This window comes from Quercus robur, chromosome 1 (genome assembly GCF_932294415.1).
Source record: "Quercus robur chromosome 1, dhQueRobu3.1, whole genome shotgun sequence".
NCBI lineage: Eukaryota > Viridiplantae > Streptophyta > Magnoliopsida > Fagales > Fagaceae > Quercus > Quercus robur.
Genome location: NC_065534.1, coordinates 32,837,951 through 32,859,975, shown reverse-complemented (window position 1 = coordinate 32,859,975; position 22,025 = coordinate 32,837,951). Strand labels below are relative to the sequence as shown.

The 22,025-nt window shown below is 34.2% G+C and overlaps 1 protein-coding gene and 1 pseudogene across 1 annotated transcript; one reads left to right on the top strand and one right to left on the bottom strand.

Moving 5' to 3' along the window:
- Window positions 1–1,012: 1,012 nt before the first annotated feature.
- Window positions 1,013–14,546, top strand: LOC126702008 (inner membrane protein PPF-1, chloroplastic-like; annotated as a pseudogene).
- A 3,971-nt stretch (window positions 14,547–18,517) lies between these two features.
- Window positions 18,518–19,447, bottom strand: LOC126731859 (histone H2A). Its single transcript, XM_050435083.1, has 2 exons — window positions 19,129–19,447; window positions 18,518–18,998 (listed from the first exon to the last, which is right to left on the bottom strand). Exons 1-2 carry the CDS (start codon window positions 19,321–19,323, stop codon window positions 18,759–18,761), a joined length of 435 nt encoding a protein of 144 aa, XP_050291040.1. The 5' UTR covers window positions 19,324–19,447; the 3' UTR covers window positions 18,518–18,758.
- Window positions 19,448–22,025: the final 2,578 nt, after the last annotated feature.

Here is a 22,025-nt window from a genome sequence, read left to right as displayed (position 1 = left end):
TGGCTGACGAGAATGCTCAACAAAAAGAAAAATCAAATGGTATCACGTATATGACTAGAAGGAAACTAGTGTAGATTTGCGTTTTTTTTTTACTTTTAATGACAACTTTAATATATAGCCCACCATGTGTAGGACTTGGAGCAGACTATAATCTCAAATCTGTGTAATAAAATTTCTTGGGCAATGAAAAATCTCTGCCACTGCACACAGATAATATTAAAAAGTTGAAAAATGTAATTCCTTTAATGATTTTGCTAATGTGTATGAGTGGTTGTGGGTGTTAGATTTAGGATGGGTTTGAGATTTGGGATGGTCTCAGATCGGGTTGTGGCTGTGAAGTGTGGGGGGGTCTCACCAGCGCCGTTGCCGATATTGGTTGTGGTGATTGATGTTGAGGTGTTTTTTTTTTGTGGAGGGGCTAATATTGGTTGTAATGTTTGTTTGAGTTTTTTTTTTTTTTTTTTTTTTGGTAGCAGTGGTTGATATTGGTGGTCGGTGGTTGATTTGTGGGGTGACCGATGGTTGTGGGTAATGGCGGTTGATCTGTGGGTGTGGGTTGTTGTTGTTGATAATAATGATGATGATATGGAGCAGTTAATATATTATTTTAATATGTAGTATATATTATTATAATGTATAAAATTGAAGGATAAATCATTTGAAAAATGAGATATTACAAAATGATGTAGTAAAATAATAAAATAGAATTTTAATGTCAAAATGACATTTTTTATAAAACGGCTGACGAGAATGCTCAACAAAAAGAAAAATCTAATGGTATCACGTATATAACTAGAAGGAAACTAGAGTAGGTTCGTGTTTTTTTTTTTTTTTTTACTTTCAAAGACAACTTTAATATATGGCCCACCACGTGTAGGACTTGGAGCACACTATAATCTCAAATCCGTATAATAAAATTTCTTGGACAATGGAAAATCTCCGCCACTGCTCACAGATAATATTGAAAAGTTGAAAAATGTAATTCCTTTAATAATTTTGCTAATGTGTATGAATGGTTGTGGGTGTGAGATTTGGGATGGTCTCAGATCGGGTTGTGGCTGTGAAGTGTGGAGGGGTCTCTCCAGCGCCGTTGCCGATATTGGTTGTGGGGATTGATGTTGAGGTTTTTTTTTTTTGGTGTAGGGGCTAATATTGGTTGTAACGTTTGTTTGAGTTTTTTTTTTTTTTTTTTGGTAGCAGTGGTTGATTTTGGTGGTCGTGGTTGATTTGTGGGGTGGCCGATGGTTGTGGGAAGTGGCGGTTGATCTGTTGGTGTGGGTTGTTGTAGTTGTTGTTGATAATAATGATGATGATATGGAGGAGTTAATATATTATTTTAATGTGTAGTATATATTATTTTAATGTATAAAATTGAAGGATAAAACATTTGATGAATGAGATATTACAAAATGATGTAGTGAAATAATAAAATAGACTTTTAATGTCAAAATGACATTTTTTATAAAACGGCTGACGAGAATGCTCAACAAAAAGGAAAATCAAATGGTATCATGTATATGACTAGAAGGAAACTAGAGTAGGTTTGCGTTCTTTTTTTGCTTTTAAAGACAACTTTAATATATAGCCCACCACTTGTAGGACTTGGAGCACACTATAATCTCAAATCTGTATAATAAAATTTCTTGGACAATGAAAAATCTCCACCACTGCACACAGATAATATTAAAAAGTTGAAAAATGTAATTCCTTTAATGATTTTGCTAATGTGTATGAGTGGTTGTGGGTGTGAGATTTGGGATGGTCTCAGATCGCGTTGTGGCTGTGAAGTGTGGAGGTGTCTCACCCGCGCCGTTGCCGATATTGGTTGTGGTGATTGATGTTGAGGTGTTTTTTTTTTTTTGTGTAGGGGCTAATATTGGTTGTAATGTTTGTTTGAGTTTGTTTTTTTTTTTTTTTTTGTAGCAGTGGTTGATATTGGTGGTCGGTGGTTGGTTTGTGGGGTGGCAGATGGTTGTGGGCAATGGCGGTTGATCTGTTGGTGTGGGTTTTTGTTGTTGTTGTTGTTGTTGATAATAATGATGATGATATGGAGGAGTTAATATATTATTTTAATGTGTAGTATATATTATTTTAATGTATAAAATTGAAAGATAAAACATTTGATGAATGAGATATTACAAAATGATGTAGTGAAACAATAAAATAGACTTTTAATGTCAAAATGACATTTTTTATAAAACGGCTGACGAGAATGCTCAACAAAAAGAAAAATCAAATGGTATCACGTATATGACTAGAAGGAAACTAGAGTAGGTTTGCGTTCTTTTTTTGCTTTTGAAGACAACTTTAATATATAGCCCACCACTTGTAGGACTTGGAGCACACTATAATCTCAAATCTGTATAATAAAATTTCTTGGACAATGAAAAATCTCCACCACTGCACACAGATAATATTAAAAAGTTGAAAAATGTAATTCCTTTAATGATTTTGCTAATGTGTATGAGTGGTTGTGGGTGTGAGATTTGGGATGGTCTCAGATCGGGTTGTGGCTGTGAAGTGTGGAGGGGTCTCACCCGCGCCGTTGCCGATATTGGTTGTGGTGATTGATGTTGAGGTGTTTTTTTTTTTTGTGTAGGGGCTAATATTGGTTGTAATGTTTGTTTGAGTTTTTTTTTTTTTTTTTTTTTTGTAGCAGTGGTTGATATTGGTGGTCGGTGGTTGGTTTGTGGGGTGGCAGATGGTTGTGGGCAATGGCGGTTGATCTGTGGGTGTGGGTTGTTGTTGTTGTTGTTGTTGTTGATAATAATGATGATGATATGGAGGAGTTAATATATTATTTTAATGTGTAGTATATATTATTTTAATGTATAAAATTGAAGGATAAAACATTTGATGAATGAGATATTGCAAAATGATGTAGTAAAATAATTAAATAGACTTTTAATGTCAAAATGACATTTTTTATAAAACGGCTGACGAGAATGCTCAACAAAAAGAAAAATCAAATGGTATCTCGTATATGACTAGAAGGAAACTAGAGTAGGTTTGCGTTTTTTTTCTTTTCTTTTCTTTTAAAGACAACTTTAATATATAGCCCACCACGTGTAGGACTTGGAGCACACTATAATCTCAAATCTGTATAATAAAATTTCATTGGCAATAAAAAATCTCCGCCACTGCACACAGATAATATTAAAAAGTTGAAAAATGTAATTCCTTTAATGATTTTGCTAATGTGTATGAATGGTTGTGGGTGTTAGATTTTGGATGGTCTCAGATCGGGTTGTGGCTGTGAAGTGTGGAGGGGTCTCACCAGCGCCGTTGCCGATATTGGTTGTGGTGATTGATGTTGAGGTGTTTTTTTTTTTGGTGTAGGGGCTAATATTGGTTGTAACGTTTGTTTGAGTTTTTTTTTTTTTTTTTTGGTAGCAGTGGTTGATATTGGTGGTCGGTGGTTGATTTGTGGGGTGGCTGATGGTACTGGGCAATGGCGGTTGATCTGTGGGTGTGGGTTGTTGTTGTTGTTGTTGATAATAATGATGATGATATGTAGGAGTTAATATATTATTTTAATGTGTAGTATATATTATTTTAATGTGTGGTATATATTATTTTAATGTATAAAATTGAAGGATAAAACATTTGATGAATGAGATATTACAAAATGATGTAGTGAAATAATAAAATAGGCTTTTAATGTCAAAATGACATTTTTTATAAAACAGCTGACGAGAATGCTCAACAAGAAGAAAAATCAAATGGTATCACGTATATGACTAGAAGGAAACTACAGTAGGTTTGCGTTCTTTTTTTGCTTTTAATGACAACTTTAATATATAGCCCACCACTTGTAGGACTTGGAGCACACTATAATCTCAATTCTGTATAATAAAATTTCTTGGACAATGAAAAATCTCCACCACTGCACACAGATAATATTAAAAAGGTGAAAAATGTAATTCCTTTAATGATTTTGCTAATGTGTATGAGTGGTTGTGGGTGTGAGATTTGGGATGGTCTCAGATCGGGTTGTGGCTGTGAAGTGTGGAGGGGTCTCACCCGCGCCGTTGCCGATATTGGTTGTGGTGATTGATGTTGAGGTGTTTTTTTTTTTTGTGTAGGGGCTAATATTGGTTGTAATGTTTGTTTGAGTTTTTTTTTTTTTTTTTTGTAGCAGTGGTTGATATTGGTGGTCGGTGGTTGATTTGTGGGGTGGCCGATGGTTGTGGGCAATGACGGTTGATCTGTGGGTGTGGGTTGTTGTTGTTGTTGTTGATAATAATAATGATGATATGGAGGAGTTAATATATTATTTTAATGTGTAGTATATATTATTTTAATGTATAAAATTGAAGGATAAAACATTTGAAGATTGAGATATTACAAAATGATGTAGTAAAATAATAAAATAGACTTTTAATGTCAAAATGACATTTTTTATAAAACGGCTGACGAGAATGCTCAACAAAAAGAAAAATCAAATGGTATCACGTATATGACTAGAAGGAAACTAGAGTAGATTTGCGTTTTTTTTTTACTTTTAAAGACAACTTTAATATGTAGCCCACCACGTGTAGGACTTGGAGCATACTATAATCTCAAATCTGTGTAATAAAAATTCTTGGGCAATGAAAAATCTCTGCCACTGCACACAGATAATATTAAAAAGTTGAAAAATGTAATTCCTTTAATGATTTTGCTAATGTGTATGAGTGGTTGTGAGTGTTAGATTTAGGATGGGTTTGAGATTTGGGATGGTCTCAGATCGGGTTGTGGCTGTGAAGTGTGAGGGGGTCTCACCAGCGCCGTTGCCGATATTGGTTGTGGTGATTGATGTTGAGGTGTTTTTTTTTTGGTGGAGGGGCTAATATTGGTTGTAATGTTTGTTTGAGTTTTTTTTTTTTTTTTTTTTTTTGGTAGCAGTGGTTGATATTGGTGGTCGGTGGTTGATTTGTGGGGTGGCCGATGGTTGTGGGCAATGGCGGTTGATCTGTGGGTGTGGGTTGTTGTTGTTGTTGTTGTTGATAATAATGATGATGATATGGAGGAGTTAATATATTATTTTAATGTGTAGTATATATTATTATAATGTATAAAATTGAAGGATAAATCATTTGAAGAATGAGATATTACAAAATGATGTAGTAAAATAATAAAATATACTTTTAATGTCAAAATGACATTTTTTATAAAACGGCTGACGAGAATGCTCAACAAAAAGAAAAATCAAATAGTATCACGTATATGACTTGTAGGAAACTAGAGTAGGTTTGCATTTTTTTTTTTTTTTTTTGCTTTTAAAGACAACTTTAATATATAGCCCACCACGTGTAGGACTTGGAGCACACTATAATCTCAAATCCGTATAATAAAATTTCTTGGACAATGGAAAATCTCCGCCACTGCTCACAGATAATATTAAAAAGTTGAAAAATGTAATTCCTTTAATGATTTTGCTAATGTGTATGAATGGTTGTGGGTGTGAGATTTGGGATGGTCTCAGATTGGGTTGTAGCTGTGAAGTGTGGAGGGGTCTCACCAGCGCCGTTGCCGATATTGGTTGTGGTGATTGATGTTGAGGTGTTTTTTTTTTTTTTGGTGTAGGGGCTAATATTGGTTGTAATGTTTGTTTGAGTTTTTTTTTTTTTTTTTTTTTTTGGTAGCTGTGGTTAATATTGGTGGTCGGTGGTTGATTTGTGGGGTGGCCGATGGTTGTGGGCAATGGCGGTTTTTCTGTGGGTGTGGGTTGTTGTTGTTGTTGTTGTTGATAATAATGATGATGATATGGAGGAGTTAATATATTATTTTAATGTGTAGTATATATTATTTTAATGTATAAAATTGAAGGATAAAACATTTGATGAATGAGATATTTCAAAATAATGTAGTAAAATAATAAAATAGACTTTTAATGTCAAAATGTCATTTTTTATAAAACGGTTGACGAGAATGCTCAACAAAAAGAAAAATCAAATGGTATCACGTATATGACTAGAAGGAAACTGGAGTAGGTTCGTGTTTTTTTTTTTTTTTTACTTTCAAAGACAACTTTAATATATAGCCCACCACGTGTAGGACTTGGAGCACACTATAATCTCAAATCTGTATAATAAAATTTCTTGGACAATGATAAATCTCTGCCACTGCACACAGATAATATTAAAAAGTTGAAAAATGTAATTCTTTTAAGTATTTTGCTAATGTGTACCTTTAGGGCACACAATAATTAATTATTTTGAAAATATTTTTTCAATTTTCAAGAAAATATTTCTAAAAAAAATGTATTGCGCATATATTAACTACAAAAAATGTATTGTACTTTGGGAGATATTTCAGAAACGGATTGGGATTCGGAATGCAATTGTACTGGCAATTTTAAATGTCAACCATCTATATTTTGATGTTGCTTCATAATCTAATAATGGACTGAAACACGGTAAGATAAATGATAGGCCTCTTCCTCAAAAACTCTCTTGAGACTGAATTCTAAGTCACTGTTTGATTCATTTGACCGAGTGGAGCTGTGGAAGCAACAATTCTTTGTCTCTGGAGGAGAGAAGCTTTAAGTAAGATGAGAGTAGCAAACTAGTCCCATCTTCTCTCTCTCAACTCAATAGTATTAATGCGCAGCAATCCCTTGCCCCTAGGTCCTATTGACCATGAATTTTGACCCGAATACAATTTTGACGTTTTTGCCAAAAATTTGTAAATAACATATATAATGTGTGTTTGGATTCCAAGCTACGTTTTGTTCTTTTTTTTTTTTTTTTTTTTTATGTTTTCACGCGTTTTGGAGTATTGCTGTTACTGTTCAATGAACAGTAATCGTAAATGTTGACTTTCTTCGTGAACAGTGTATATATGCACTATTCACGGACCCATAAATTTCATTTTTTATCAATTTTTTCATTAAAAATGGGTCTCATAGTACTATTCACACATTTAAAAATTATTTTGCTACAGTGTTTTCAGTTTCAGCAAAATAAGTTCAATCCAAACACACCCATATTGGTCTGCGAAAAAAAGGGAAAAATCTTTTGTAAAGAAAAAAAAACCAGTCAAATTTTATATAAAAAATACCCCGGGCTCTTGCCAATCGAGGTTCGACTGAAGTCAAACCATAATGATGTCATAATTAATTTAATAATCAAATAATATAAAAAATTAGTTATATAGACTAAAATAATATTTACAGTTGATTAATTATATGTGGATTAAAAATAAAAATAAAATTTTCTTAATTAAGTACGAAAGTTATATAAATATTATCCTACCATTAGTTTAAACAAATCCAAACTTATAACAATATTTCAAAAATTTTAATTTACTAATATAATTGAATAAAATTTTACATTAAATTTAAATATATGAAATGATATAGGAATATTCCAAGTCTCCAACTGTGAAGTGTGAAACGGCCAGCACAAAAATGTAATTTAGACAAGAAAAGAAAAAGTATACTAATGAATATTGAGATGAAAAGAGGGTAGAGATATTTATGTAATTTCAAATTTGAAGAAGTCCCTTTTTCCAAAAAAAAAAAAAAAAAAAACCGCATCCAATGCGTCAGACTCAAGACTTTAATGACATATATATTAGAACATTTTAGAAGTGAGAAGAAGCAACCTTCTCTCACTCTTCTCTCTTTCTCCCTCTGTCTTTCTCTCGCCCGTCTCTCCAAAGCAATTCTGAACCTTCCAAAACAGTAAAGATACTGTCATATTTCAAGTATGAGTGTATGACACAGTGACTAAGCATCTTTTTTATTATTTTAATATTTTTATTTTCAAAAAACGCAAGTGACAAGACTGACCCATACAACATCCTTTTATTTTTTTATTTTTGGGAAAAGTCCCACAATGCACAACTTGGGATGAGTTGCGATCCGTGGAAGGGTAATGTAGGGACATTTTTCTATCAATTATATCTCGTTATGTGATAAATTGTAATATAAATTATGCATTTTTATGTGGTAATTAAACTGCTTTTTTTTTTTTTTTTCTCAAAAAAATACAAGTAGCGACTAGACAAGACCACTATGACACTATTCCTTCTATACACTTTTTTTTGACTGAGAAAAGTAGGCTTCTGACACACGTTGATGCGATAAGAAATTAGAATCAAAGCTCCCTAAGCCTTTTCGGAAACCAATAGTCCCCTTTAGAAGTGCCCAGCTAGATATTTTGTCATATGTACATGTCATGCTCTTTAAATTGGTATTTACATTTCTGACCAAACAAAACCCCCCTGACAATTGCTTTCGAGTCATAACTTTATCAGGTAAACAACAAAAGCAAACAATTCTCTCTTATTGATTACAACCTCAAACGCATGCCTTACAGTTATTAGAGGAAAGCTTGAGCTTCCATAACCAAACGTTATGTGATCTGATCCTCTATGCCCAGAAAAAGATCATAGAGGATCAGATCACATACTTGATTTAGTAAGTGCGGCATGACATTAGTTTTACTGGACAACAAGATAACTTGAAGATTCAGTACCACGAGTCATGGCCTTACTTTGGGTCCAGCATTAATTTGAAATGGTCACACACCACCTGCCCTCAAGGCCTCAAATCAGATTCAAACTCCTCCTTAAATTTTACTCCACCTTTTTATTTTCAAAATTTTTTTTTCAAAAAATGCAAGTGGCACGAGACTCCTCCTGACACACGGCTTTTGACTGAGAATTAAAGTTCAACTAGAAATATTTGACAATTTTATATTAAAAGAAAAATAGCATCACCAAAATTTAAAACATTCTCTAGAACCAAAATAGCATCACCAGAATATTATGGAAGGCCTTAACATATAAACTTGATAATTTAAGCTAAACTTGTTAGGCGTGATTGGTAACCATTCAAGCAACCAAAAATGCAAATATTTTCCACAAGAGCCACAGTTTATATCTTTAAAGTGAAATTCAAGAAGCAAAATATACCATTCACTAGCAAAATACCTATCTGCATAGTCAATCCAAATTTAAAAGAGCCACAGTTTATTGCGGTACTTCTTCCTTAACATTTCCATCTTATCCACCAGTTGGGCCTTCGTAACTTCCACGTGGAGACTCTTCATGTATAGCTCTGTAATCCAACATCATCCCTTTCAGTAATTCTATTTCATTTTTTGTTGCTTCGCAACGAAAACGAGATAGAATTATTGAAAAGGATGTTGGATTAGCAGCACCTGAAGGAGAGAGAAAATGTCAGCGCTGGAAGAAACGAAGCTTCGGTTTAGTTCTGTTGGGTTCCGGTGTTTGGGATGTGAGAAACAAAAGTAAGAAAAGAAGAAGAAGAAGATGGGTGGTTTGGGATGAGAGAGAGTGTCTGACCACTAAACTAGTGGTACCCACCTTGTTATACTTCGGGGAGTGAGATTTTGATTTAGGGTCTGTTTGGATAGAATTTATTTTGCTAAAATTGAAAACTGAAAACACTGTAGCAAAATAATTTTTAAATGTGTGAATAGTATCGTGGGATCCATTTTTAATGAAAAAGTTGCTGAAAAGTGTAATTTGTGAGTCCGTAAACAGTGCACAAATGCACTGTTCACTGTGGAAAAGTCAATAAGTGCGGCTTCCAAAAAAAAAAAAAGTCCGAAACGCGTTGAAGGCAAACGTGGACGCAAGATAAGCCAAATCCAAACTCCTCCTTAATACTGAGAAGTGAAAACAGATCTGAGATGGGATTGAACTCATTGAAGACTGAGGCTTGCGTGAAGATTCGGTGGAACAGTGTTTGAGATGGGATTTCCCTTTCGATTTTAGCCGTTCTGAGCTTCTGTCTTCTGGTGATTTGATCTTTGCTTTTGCTGATTTGATTTTTGCTTTTGCAAACAAGACTCTACAGCCGTGTACGTGTACTTCTCAATTTACCCAGACTCTTAATGCGTGTAGGTGTAATCTTATGTCTAGGTAAATCATGTGGTAGCAGCGCAATCCTTGCTAATTGGCTTATCTGGCAACAGCGCAATCATGTGGTTTTTAAGGGTAAAAGAGCGAATCCCCAGTTGGCTAAGGTTATTTTCTCGCAAGCCGTGGAATATACCTTATGCATCAATCATCCTTTAAGCAATCAGCCAAGGGTGATTAATCAGATCAGATCGGAGAGGCCTGATAGAGGCTGGGTAAAGCTAAATACGGATGGGGCAGCTTCAGGACCAACGAACAGGGCAGGTTGTGGAGGTTTGATAAAAAATGGCCAAGGAAACTGGGTGATGGGGTATTCAAGAAACATTGGGCAAGCAAAAGGGCCAAAATGGCCAAATGGTGATAAAATCCTAAGTATATAGTTAGTAGTTCTAGTTACTAAACTATATTATTTACTAGCATCTTGAGTTTAAAAGACTCAATTTTGGCCTATAAATCGAGTCTCAGGGACTCAATTTTCATGGTCTAATTATTTTCGATGTGGCATATTTTTCCACGTGGTCACATGAAAATCGAGTCTCTAAGACTTGATTTGCAAACCTTATATAACCCAGAAGAACCCAGGTCCAGAAGAACCCAGAGAGAGAGAGAAAAAAAAAAAAAAAAAAAAAAAAAAAACAGATGGAGAATATCCCAGGCCGCGCACGCCAGTGCGCAACCCAGGCCAGGTCGAGTGCCCCGATGCGCGACCCAGGCCAGGCAGCGCGGTCCGCCGTGCGGCCTGGGTTCTTCTCCGACCGATCCAGGTTCTTCTGTTCTGGGTTCTTCTCTCTTTCTCTTTCTGGTTTTTTTTTTTTTTCTCTCTGGGTTCTTTATATGTTCTGGGCAGGTTGCCTCTCTCATCTGATCTGATTCTTTTTCTTTTAATCTGATTGTTGTGTTTCTGGATTTCTTAAAAAAAAAAAAAAAAAAATTGTGTATTTTGGCTTGTACGAAAGAGACTTGAGAGTTGAAATTTTTTTGGTTTATAAATCGAGTCTTAGAGACTCGATTTTCAAGTAGGAAAATAATGTCACATCAGACCATGAAAATCGAGTCTTTGAGACTCAATTTTGGTCCATAAATCGAGTCTTTTAGACTCGGGATACTAGTAAATAATATAGTTTGGTAACTAGAACTACTAACTATATACTTAGGATTTTATGGCTATTTGGCCAAATAGCTTCATGGCTGAGTCCTAGGCGCTGCGAGATGGCCTGATGCTTGTCTTCAACTGAATCTGCAAAGTGTTGTTATCGAGCTGGATGCTAGAGCCTTAGTCGAATGCAGACACAAACGCAGCTTTCAGCCCAATCCAAACGGCACCTAAGAGGTAGCTATCCCATTATCTTTTGGGTGATGTTATTGAACTGAGACTTTTATGTCTTCACACAAGTTCATCGTTTCTAATTTTTGCTAATCATTTTATTTGAAGGAACTGTTGACAGAAGGTTTCTTTTGGATTCCCTCTGTGGGTGGCCCAACTTCAATCGCTGCCCGACAAAGTGGATCTGGCATTTCTTGGCTTTTTTAGTTTGTGGTAATAATAATTTTTGTTGCCATGGCTTGTTAAGCTAAAAGTTGTCTTGCATCTTTATCTATTTTGAACATTAGTTTTTCATGTAAAATTATTTATTAACCTTCGTTGTCATGGAAGTTTTATGTTAGTTACTGATCATGGAAGTGTTAGGTCAATGTCTCAAATTGAAGCACATATCTGCAACATTTAATGATGCAGAGATTATTAGTCAGTGGTCAGGATATGTTTGGTATTGTGGCTTGTTTCCTACACTGTCCCACCTTCCAAGTCATTGACTCATTGCTATCCTCTTCCTGACAAAATAATCTATACTAATTGCTGACGGGTGAATTGTTGCATATTGGGCTATTGGTGACTGGTGCTACTTCTAAGTCCATCTTCTTTGCCTTCCAAAGCAAGCACAATTTAGAGAATATATGTGGGTCTGAAGTCTGAACTCCTTACTTAATGGGCTCTTAGGGGGCCCAATCGTGGAATTTGTCTGGTCTCTTGGCAGATGATGATTTATATAATATGTGGTACAATGACTGGAGAAGCTTCTAATGGCCCATGGAGATGCCTTAAATGTCTGGGGAAATAGATGACCTTTCTTTCTTAAAAAAATTGTTCAATAGGAAATTTTTCTACTTTCTACGTGGAAAATATCTCCCTATGTCTTCTCCTTTGTAGTTTCGAAAGATTTTAAAATTTTTATATGATTTATAGTGAAAACCACCAAAAATTTGCAGCTAAAGAAGGTAGATAAGCAGTTTTTGAAGTTTGAAAAGCTAAGTTTGCCTTAGTAGTTTGATTTGGGTATATGCACGTCTTGGTTGGTAAGCATGTCCTAGGAACAGGATACTGATGAACTGTGTTCCACGTGAAGGATCTGCGGCATCAGATTTACACTTTTACAATAGCACGTAAGGCAAACCTACTTTAGTTCCTCAGTTGTATTTTATACATGTGTAGCACTTAATGGCCAGTTTTCTTTCCTTTTTTATTTTTTATTTTTTAGGCAAAATTTTGCGTTTGATATGGGTTTTACCATGTATAATTTTTCATGCAGGATGACCAGCCACCTTTGGGCTGGTATAACACTGCGGCATACCTTGTTTTACCTGTCCTCTTTGTTGTTTCTCAATATGTCTCAATGGAGCTCATGAAGCCTCTCCAGGTAAATCATAATCCTCTTTACCATTTTTTTTCTTCTCGCTTCTCATTTTTCTTTAAGCATTGTTAAGACTTGATTGTCTTTTATTGGCAGACGGATGATCCAACTCAAAAGAACACACTTCTTGTTTTCAAGTTTCTTCCATTCATGATTGGTTACTTCTCCTTGTCTGTGCCGTCAGGATTATCAATTTACTGATTGGTTTCTCCTTGCCTTTATGCATCTACATGCTTTAGTCAATAACTGGCTATTGTTGTTGAGGATACATAGGCGACCCCAAAAATTTGGGACTAAGGCTTGGTTGTTATTGTTTTAGTCAATAACCGGTTTTATAAATTGTCTATTTGACAGTTTTGATATGTGCAGAGTAGTTTACATGTCTAAGAATTTGAACTAGCACAAAACTTTGGGGTGGTTGTTCTATGACCTTATGATCTTAATGCAGGAGCATAACCAAAATTTATTTCAATATTTCATTTTAGATTTTTAGTGGATAATTTCATATTGTAACGTAGTTATTTGTTTAGTTTGGATTGGTATTTGAGTTTGGTTAGGATTAGTAGTTTATCATTATCATTTGTTTAGGATTATTGGATTAGTATTTGAGATTGTTTAGGAGAGTTTATCCTTATCTTTGTGATTCCTTGAAGCTGCATATAAAGCTCCAGATGATTTCTTTTGTAGGAGAGACTATTATTATTATTATTATTATTATTAGCGAGATTATTTGCAGAGATTGCATATTATTTGTTTGGTGGTAATTCCAAACACCTTAGGTGGGAAGCCTAAGGTTCTTCGGTAGGACTAATCTAGGTGGGAAGCCTAGGTTGTCCTGCATCAGATCTGCTGCATGTACTGATTCTGTGAAAAAATTGTGATTTTCTCAATTCTGATTATGCTTGCGTTAATACAACATATACCTACTAATAAATAAATCTTCTTTAATTGTTATGTTGAGAATCTGCTAGTCTAAATGTCTGAATCTTCTTTTATATGAACTATTTTGTTAAAACCTTATTTCGCCATATAAACTAACATGTCAAGAACTGATTAATTGCATCAGATATTTTGAAATGAAAACTGAATCATATGGTTTTGCACTGATATACTCTCTTTTCCCCCTTCTAAAAATTTATGCTTGGTGGATCTCAAAAACTATATTTTTACAACAAACTCTTCTGTCCATTTGTTCATAGAATTTACCATGTGGTTTTTAGGTTCACAAACAATGTACTCAGCACAGCCCAACGAGTATGGTTACGCTAAATAAGTGGTGCAAAACCTGTTGTGAGTGAGAATGCTAGTGGAATCATTACATGAAAAAATGCATGTATCATCAGCTTCTGAGTAATTCTTAGATACTCCCAGAGCACAGAGAATGGTGCTTCCTCCTCTCACATTCATGGTGGGATTTACTCATTATATTCATAGTGAGGTCCACTCGTTATACTCATCAGGGTGGTGGTGGACTAGTGGGTTGAAGACAATAGGATAACTAATAATAAGTCAATAATTTAATATAGTTATACAAAATTAATTATTACTTTAACAACTAAAATCTACAAGGTAATAAGCTTCAATCATATTTATTATGTACTTGACAAGAAGTTGCAGATGTTTGTTGGATTTACTATTTTGTTTTTTATAACAGTTGATGTCAGAACCTTATTGAATGAAGCAATTTAGAATCTAAATCTACAATGCATAGTAGTTGAATTCTGTTACAGTTTTATTTAACTTCATATGTTGATACTTACAGAAAAACCTACTGATTTTAAGTTCCTCATCTTAAGTGCATCTCTAAAATTTAACCATCATCGCATATATTTGCACAGTTTTAATGTTTTCGAGGCTTATGCTTTGAATTTCATCTTGAATGTTTGAGGCACAAGACCATGGCATAGCTTCTTTAGTTTCACTCATAAATATTTTCTTGTTAGAATTCTTTTGTTGTTCTTTATGATTTTTTATAAGAAAATTTATTAGAAGAAAGGGATTGTTGTTCTTTATGTGTGTAAGTGATTAAGATATATTTTATGCTTATAGGAAAATATAGTATTTGTCACAGATGCCATTTTTGTATATCCTCCATGTAGGACTTTATTTTTCATGATCTAGAAGTTTTTATCAATCAAATAGGAGAACATCGGGATTTTTAGTATTTATTTTGCTTCATTGATTTTCCTTGAAACAAACACGGCATTAAGAAAAGGCTCTTTCCTCGGTTTCATGTCATTTGGTTTCTTTTTTGTCTCTTATCTATTCTTTTCCTTTGTTACATTAGTCTTTTTTGGTTAAGAGTTGTTCTACATTGCTTCGAAATTTCTTAGAGTTTAGCTTGATAATACCAACCTTGAAAATTTTCCAGAAAAAGAGGTGACTAATAGAATATTTGAGAAATCCAATGTCTGAAAACCAGTCAACTAAGATATTTTAACATGATGGTTTCTTCTCATGTAGTCATATTATGAGTTTTATTGTGTATACAATAGATTATGAGATTTATGGCTTAACCCTGGGCTCAACAGAGGGCAGAAGCTCTATACAGATCTCACCCCCCAGAAATCATTGCTTCCCTGCTTAATGACTGATATTTACCATAACCTTGCATTTACAAACGAATTTTTGTTATTGTTTCAGGTTGAAAGTATAGTTTTAAGTATAATATCAATGCTTTCTGGTCCTAATGACGAATCACCTTCAAATGTTGAAGCTGCTATAAGTGACTGTTGGCTATTGATTTTTCTCTTTCTATTTATAACTAAAGAACTATGTTGTGCCACATGTGAATATGAAAATGCTTCAAGTTAACATAATTGTGATAGTAAATTATGTGGACAGATTATAGGCAAGTTTACAGACTCTGCTTAAATCTTTTTTTTTTTTTTAGATAAATCCTTTTCAATGCATAATGTCGGTAGCCCTGTGATAGATTGCTTTATTCAGTAAACAGCTTGACCAAATGAAGAACATGCTAAGGCTCATCATACATGAGGCAGATAATGGATTTGCAGGAAGTCCACGGCCAAGGGAAATTTAATCTAGTTGGTTACAAGCATCTATGGAGGGACTAATTTCTCTTCAGTAGATCTTATACATCATTTAATGAATTGAATAAGAAGAACGAAAATGGTTTGATTTCTTGATTTTAGTTATTCAGATGGTGCACTCGTGTAGGTGGTGTAAAACTGATCAAAGAAATCCCGTGCTTCGTAGAGGATCTTGAGAAGAGTTGGTGGTGGATTACTTCTGACTTTGCAAATTAAATGTTATATATTCCAGACGCCAGAGATCTAAGTGAGTTTGTGTAATGCAAGAGACTGAAACTTGTACTGATGGTCGTTCAGAGAAGTACAGGCTTAAATGATGGAGATTATTTAGTTAATGAAGGAGAATAGTCTTTACTGATTTCTTGATTTCAGGTATCTTGATGATGTAAGAAAAGCTTTAAAAGTTCTCGAGAAAGATGTTCTATGTAATCAGGTGGTAGAATTATCAAAGAATGTCGTACTTTGGTACAAGATCCTGAATGGAGTGGGAGTGCTCAAGTGGGGGGTTATTTCCTTGATGCTGAGGAGTGTAAAAATTTTGGTATGTACTGATTGTGGGGTACACAAGTAATCAAGTGAAAATACAAATTACAAGTTTTGATACATAAGATGTTCTCATGACTGCATCTAGGGTTCAAAGGTGCCAAGCCAAGCTTTGCCTTGCTCATGCTTCACTTGTTAAAGATCATACAACCTTGTGCTCAAATCAAGTTTATTTTTAGCTTGAGAACCTGAGCTTGAGGCATCATAAGCTTGTTGAGTTCATGAACAGCTTGACGAGCCCATAAATTTTCTAAAGTTGATAAATTATAGCCACTCATGTACCAAATGCCCGAAAATAACAAGCCTATGGACTAAAGAGGGTTAGGGACTCATCATGGTTGCAAAGTCTATATGTCAAAAGTTGAAAATTGAAAAACTTATTTATAATCAAGGTTTTGAAAACAACAACCAAAAAAAAAAAAAATGTATAACCCAAAGAATCTTGAACTTCTTGTTTAGTAAATAAACAAATAAGCCTGAGCTTTTACTAAGTCGAGATCCTAGTTGCTCATTAATGGCTTGGTGATAGGAATCACCTTAATGGTGGTGAGTTTATTCAGTAGTTCTTCGAGGGAACTGGCCTCCTAAGGAATGAGAATAGGGAATAGAAAGATTAGAGAGATTAGAAAGTAAAGAAAAACAAAGAATGTGCTTGTATTATTTCTGATTATCCCTCCAATTCTCACATCTGCTCTGTATATACAATTCAGTTAGTTACAATAATTAGCTCATTCATAACTGCCATCCTAACTAACTATTCTTCCAATCACTGACTCAATCAGTCACTAACTAAATCAACTACTCCTATCACTTGGTTCATTTCTTCTTGTGTTCTCATAAGTTGAAGCCATGATCTTTACGTGTACTATTTGGTTGGATTTTCTGCTTTGATCCTCTTAAGTCCTTAAAACTAGTTAACCATTTGGCATATTGTTGTAATTCTGTTTCTTCTTTCACAAAATTGATATTTACTGTGATTTTGAAGTTTGTGGTCATTATGATTATGTAAGTTGCAGCTTTCCTCTGTTATCATTTTTCCTCCTCAATTGTTCTTTTCAACTCCTCCATTAATTATTGGAGGAACGTCATTTTCCAATATATATGGCCAAAGAATTTATTTATAAATAGTCACATATTGTTTGGTATCACAAAGTGAATTTCTTAATTTGCGTCTCTTATTACAGAAGGAATGGAGAGATAGGAAAGACGAGTTCAAGAAAAAGGTCAGCAGATGTGTGAGAAAATCACAAGAAGCAGGCCACCGATGCCTTTTTTTTTGGGGGGGGGGGAGAGACTGGACTGGTTCACCAGGAAACGTGTTCGTCGTTGTACCAAGCCATCGAAGTTCTCGCACCCATTTATTTAGTTCTTTTGTTTTATCTAAGAATGGTCGAATTGTATGACTTGGAACATTTATGTAATTCAAAAATGCTTTGGTTGGTGTTTGATGACAAGCATTCTTGTTCAATACTTAATGTCATCTGATCCATTTCTAATTCGCTTAAAATAACACTTTTTTTTTAATCCAAATGTAATTGACCTAACCCTAACCCTACCTGCCCACTTTGCCATGTCTAGTTTCTAGATTGGTACCATACAATAGAGAAAAGAATAACAAATTTATCGTTGAGTTCTGGAAATTTTGCTCAACAAAGAGAGTCAAGATTGTTGTCCCAAAACTTTTCAAAATAATTAACTCGCCTAACACTACGCTTGATCCATGTAATCTCACTCGTACAAGATTCTTTATTTTTTTTTTTTATGCAACTTCTGCTCCAGTTGTTTTCACTTCTCAACCAATTACCAATTAATCCATAAAAAATACAAATTACAATGAAATATAGTAAAAAGTTAATACAAGGAAATATGGAATGGAATATGCCATCACATAAATTACTATCATATTCAACGCATTTTTTCAGCTTAATAAATCAATAAAAATCAATTTTCCTAAATGAGCATTCCTCCATCCTAGATTTTGAACCTATCTAGCTACCAGAACACCATTCATGGCCAATTAACAAACATATTTGGCTTGATAGGTTCTCCCAGAGAGCCAACTTGTTTCAATTAAAAATAAAAAGTGATAGCTTATGTAGTTGTTAAATTACACATCCAACTTTGGATGCCACACACATTGTAAAGAGAGAAAGAGACAGACAGAACCCACCAAAAGAGGAGAGAATAATGAATCAAGCATGTGCAAGCAAAGATTGCTTTATGAAAGGAAAAAGAAGGACAAATTTGTTCTTTGCTTCTACTTGCAGTCCAGTTCGCACATGCATACCACTTTCTAAGAGTAATATTTATAATTAAAAAAAAAAAAAAAAACAAAAAAAACACATCTCCCTCAACCAATAACCAACAAAAAATACTAATAACATTACCCATTAATTTTTGGTAGTAGAAACAAGTGGTTTCATTTCATCCATTAATTCATTGCCAAAGTCCTAACATAGAGGCGACAAAGCTGTTTCAAATCCATTAACTTTTCCCCTACACAACAATCAACAAAAATTAACAAAAAATAAGCAAGATCCTAAAACCAGCTTACATACAAAATGAAAACCAAGCTTCTAAATTTAGGCTAAAGACTAAGCTAAGCCTTCTTGGGTGACTTGGCAGCCTTGGAAGGAGACTTGGGCTCTTTGGTAGTCTTCTCAGTCTTCTTTGGCAACAAAATAGGGTTGATATTAGGAAGGACCCCACCATGAGCTATAGTAACACCAGCAAGCAATTTTCCAAGCTCTTCATCATTCCTCACAGCTAGCAACACATGCCTTGGGATAATCCTAGTCTTCTTGTTGTCACGAGCTGCATTTCCAGCCAACTCCAACACCTGTTAAAAGAAAACCCAAATTAGATACAACCCAACAAAAATTAAGACTAAAAAACCAAAACCCAGAACGCAAACACGGATCAGAGAAAGAATAAGAGGCTTAAAAGGGGTTTGTTGTTGTTTTTGTTACCTCAGCAGCAAGGTACTCAAGCACAGCAGCCATGTAAACAGGGGCACCTGATCCACAACGTTGGGCGTACCTTCCTTTCTTAAGGTACCGGCCTATCCTACCGACTGGGAATTGCAAACCAGCTTTGACGGACCGGGTAACCGACTTCTTCCTTGAGCCGCTACCTTTTCTTCCACCGGCACCTTTCTTATCCATTCTAAGAGACAAAAACACAAACACCTGCCGGGCAAGACTGAAACGAAAACTGTAGAGAATGAAGGATTGAGATTTGAAGAGTAAAAGTGTGACAGAGAGAGGTAGATATGAAGTAAGTAAGGATTGATTTGGCGTGGCTTTATAGATGGGTGTGTAGTGCAAGAAGCATTGAGGGTTGTAAGGATTAGGGGGTCAAGGAGTATGGACCGTTGGATTTAGGGCTTTTCTATGGATATGGGTCTTTGTGCCGCGATCCGTGTCATTTGAAATCGACCAATGGGGAGTGAGTTTGAAAATTTTTTAAAATTTTTGTGCGCTGGGAAAGGACACGGTAAGAAGTTTTTGAGGATCTCCGCCAAACTTTTTTCAATTTCCCGCTTCAGTTTCACTGTGTCTTTTGTTTTTTGTTTTATTTTTTTTATTTTAAAGATTTTTTTTTAATATATATATATATAAGTAATACTAGTCTATATATCTATATATATAATAATAGGTGAAGCAGAAAGAAAATCCAATTAGATTTCAATTGGATTCTCAATTTTGCGCCATTTGTCATAACCAAAACTCAAAAAATAATTTAATTAGATTATAAATTTGACTTTAATTTTGTGTCATGTATCTTATCTAAATTTTCTAATTTTTGTGCCCAAATAAATGATGCATTAACATTTAACACGGAAGCCAATAAAACCACAATAATAATTCTCATTGGCCTAAGCAAAAACATCTTACCTGCACACTTTCATGGAGATTATAAATTGGATTCCAATTTTGTGTCATGTATCTTATCTAAATTTTCTAATTTTTGTGCCCAAATAAATGATGCATTAACATTTAACACGGAAGCCAAGAAAACCACAATAATAATACTCATTGGCCTAAGCAAGAACATCTCACCTGCACACTTTTATGGGTGATCTCAATAGAGTCTGGAACTCTTCTAATCCCACAACCAGAACCAATGAGTCCAACGAGAAAGACTATAAAAGTAAAACATCATCTCCTCCTAATTCCATATCTTCATCCCATGTCTCCTCCTCTCTCAACCTCTACCAACTAGATCCACACACTGCCCTCTCCTCCTCCTGTCGAATTTTTTAGAGCAAGGCCGGGTTCAAACACAATGTTCAATCCCACTCTTCCTTGCTTCACACTCATACATTAGCGCTTCATTGGCGCCTCCAAGAAGATTCCAAGCTCAATGATTAGTTCTTATTTTTTAATAGTTTTTAGTGTGTCTGGATTAAGATTTTGTTAATTTGTTAAAAGTGACAAAAATATAATCATATATATTATATTAAGTTGAAGTTCAATTTTAGAATTCAAATTGAATCAAATTAATTTCTAATTATAGTTTAATTTTGTGCTATATATCCAATTTGATTTTTAAATGTTGGTGTTAAGTTACTTCCATTTATAATGCTCAATGTAAAAATTGAATCTACTGAGATAAACATCTTATCATCACAATTGTTAATATTTCTGTGCGTAAGCACGGACTACATGCTAGTTCTATATAAAATTTCATAACTTTTACAACAATTATTCTACATGATAAATTGTGATTGATTACATATCATTTCCACATAAACCTACTATTTTTTCTCTATCGTTCACAATTTGTAATGTGGACAATTGTAACTAAAATTATGGTACTAAATTTTTAATTTTTTTTAATTTATGTCAATAACGAATACAATAGTGATTTTAAAAATTATTTTTTAATGAAAAATATTTTTTTTTATATAAGATAGAAATTTCACTCTAATATAATCTAAGTGTATATAGATCTGCTTGGTAGGAGTGTTTAAATAATAGTTTTCAATGTTTAAATACTCATACACGTATTTCCACAACACTTAAATAACGATATTAGAAATCTCTAACCGAACGGGTCTTATGTGTATGAAGCTCCCTCCTAAAGACTTGAACGGCAGCCCTTCTCTCCCTCTCCCCACATTCCACAAACACTTAAAGTGTGTTTGTTTGGAAGTGAAATAGGGTGGATGAAAAATTTTGAAGAGAAAATATGGAGGAAAACTTTTTTGAAGTGTGTTTGGTTGGGTGGGGAGGAAGGAAAATAAATGATGAGGCCCAGGTGTTTTCTTCCCGAGCCCACCAAAATATTTTCTCTCCAAAATGGAGAGAAAACTGAATGGAGATTAAGGGGGTGTTTGGTTTATGTTTTCAAACAACCATTTTCAGTTTTTAAACAATATTATACATATTTCCACACATTTTTTCACTTACACGTATTTTTACAAATATTTTCAAACAACAATTCTCAATTTTTAAATACACATACCAAACGGCTATAATTTTTTCTTGATAAACAAAAATACCCCTATGCCCATGCCTTTATTATTTTATTTTATTTGTCCCTTGGCAGTTGGCAGTAAGTAACGTTGCCCTTCTTTTTTTGTTCTCTTTTTTTTTTTTTTTTTTTTGGGCCACGTTACCTCTTCTCTTTTTATTTTTTTATTTTTATTTTCTAGGCTGGGAGTGGGCGTTCCCCCGTTTTCTTTTTCTTTTTTCTTTTTGTTTTTTTGGGCAGTAACTTGCCTCTACTCTTTTTTTTTCTGTTCTTTTTTTTTTCTTTTGATTTTCTAGGGCCTAAAGTGTGATAGTTGTTTTTTTTTTTTTTTAAGACTTGATTTTTATGTTGGGACATGATTTTCACTTTTTTAATAAATTTGGGTGAT

Bases quoted from the DNA above. Each gene is read 5' to 3' on its own strand.
- LOC126731859 (XM_050435083.1), bottom strand. From the start codon at position 19,323: ATGGATAAGAAAGGTGCCGGTGGAAGAAAAGGTAGCGGCTCAAGGAAG. The intron at 18,999-19,128 runs GTAACAAAAACA...TTCTTTTAACAG, and splicing joins TTGAGTACCTTGCTGCTGAG to GTGTTGGAGTTGGCTGGAAA.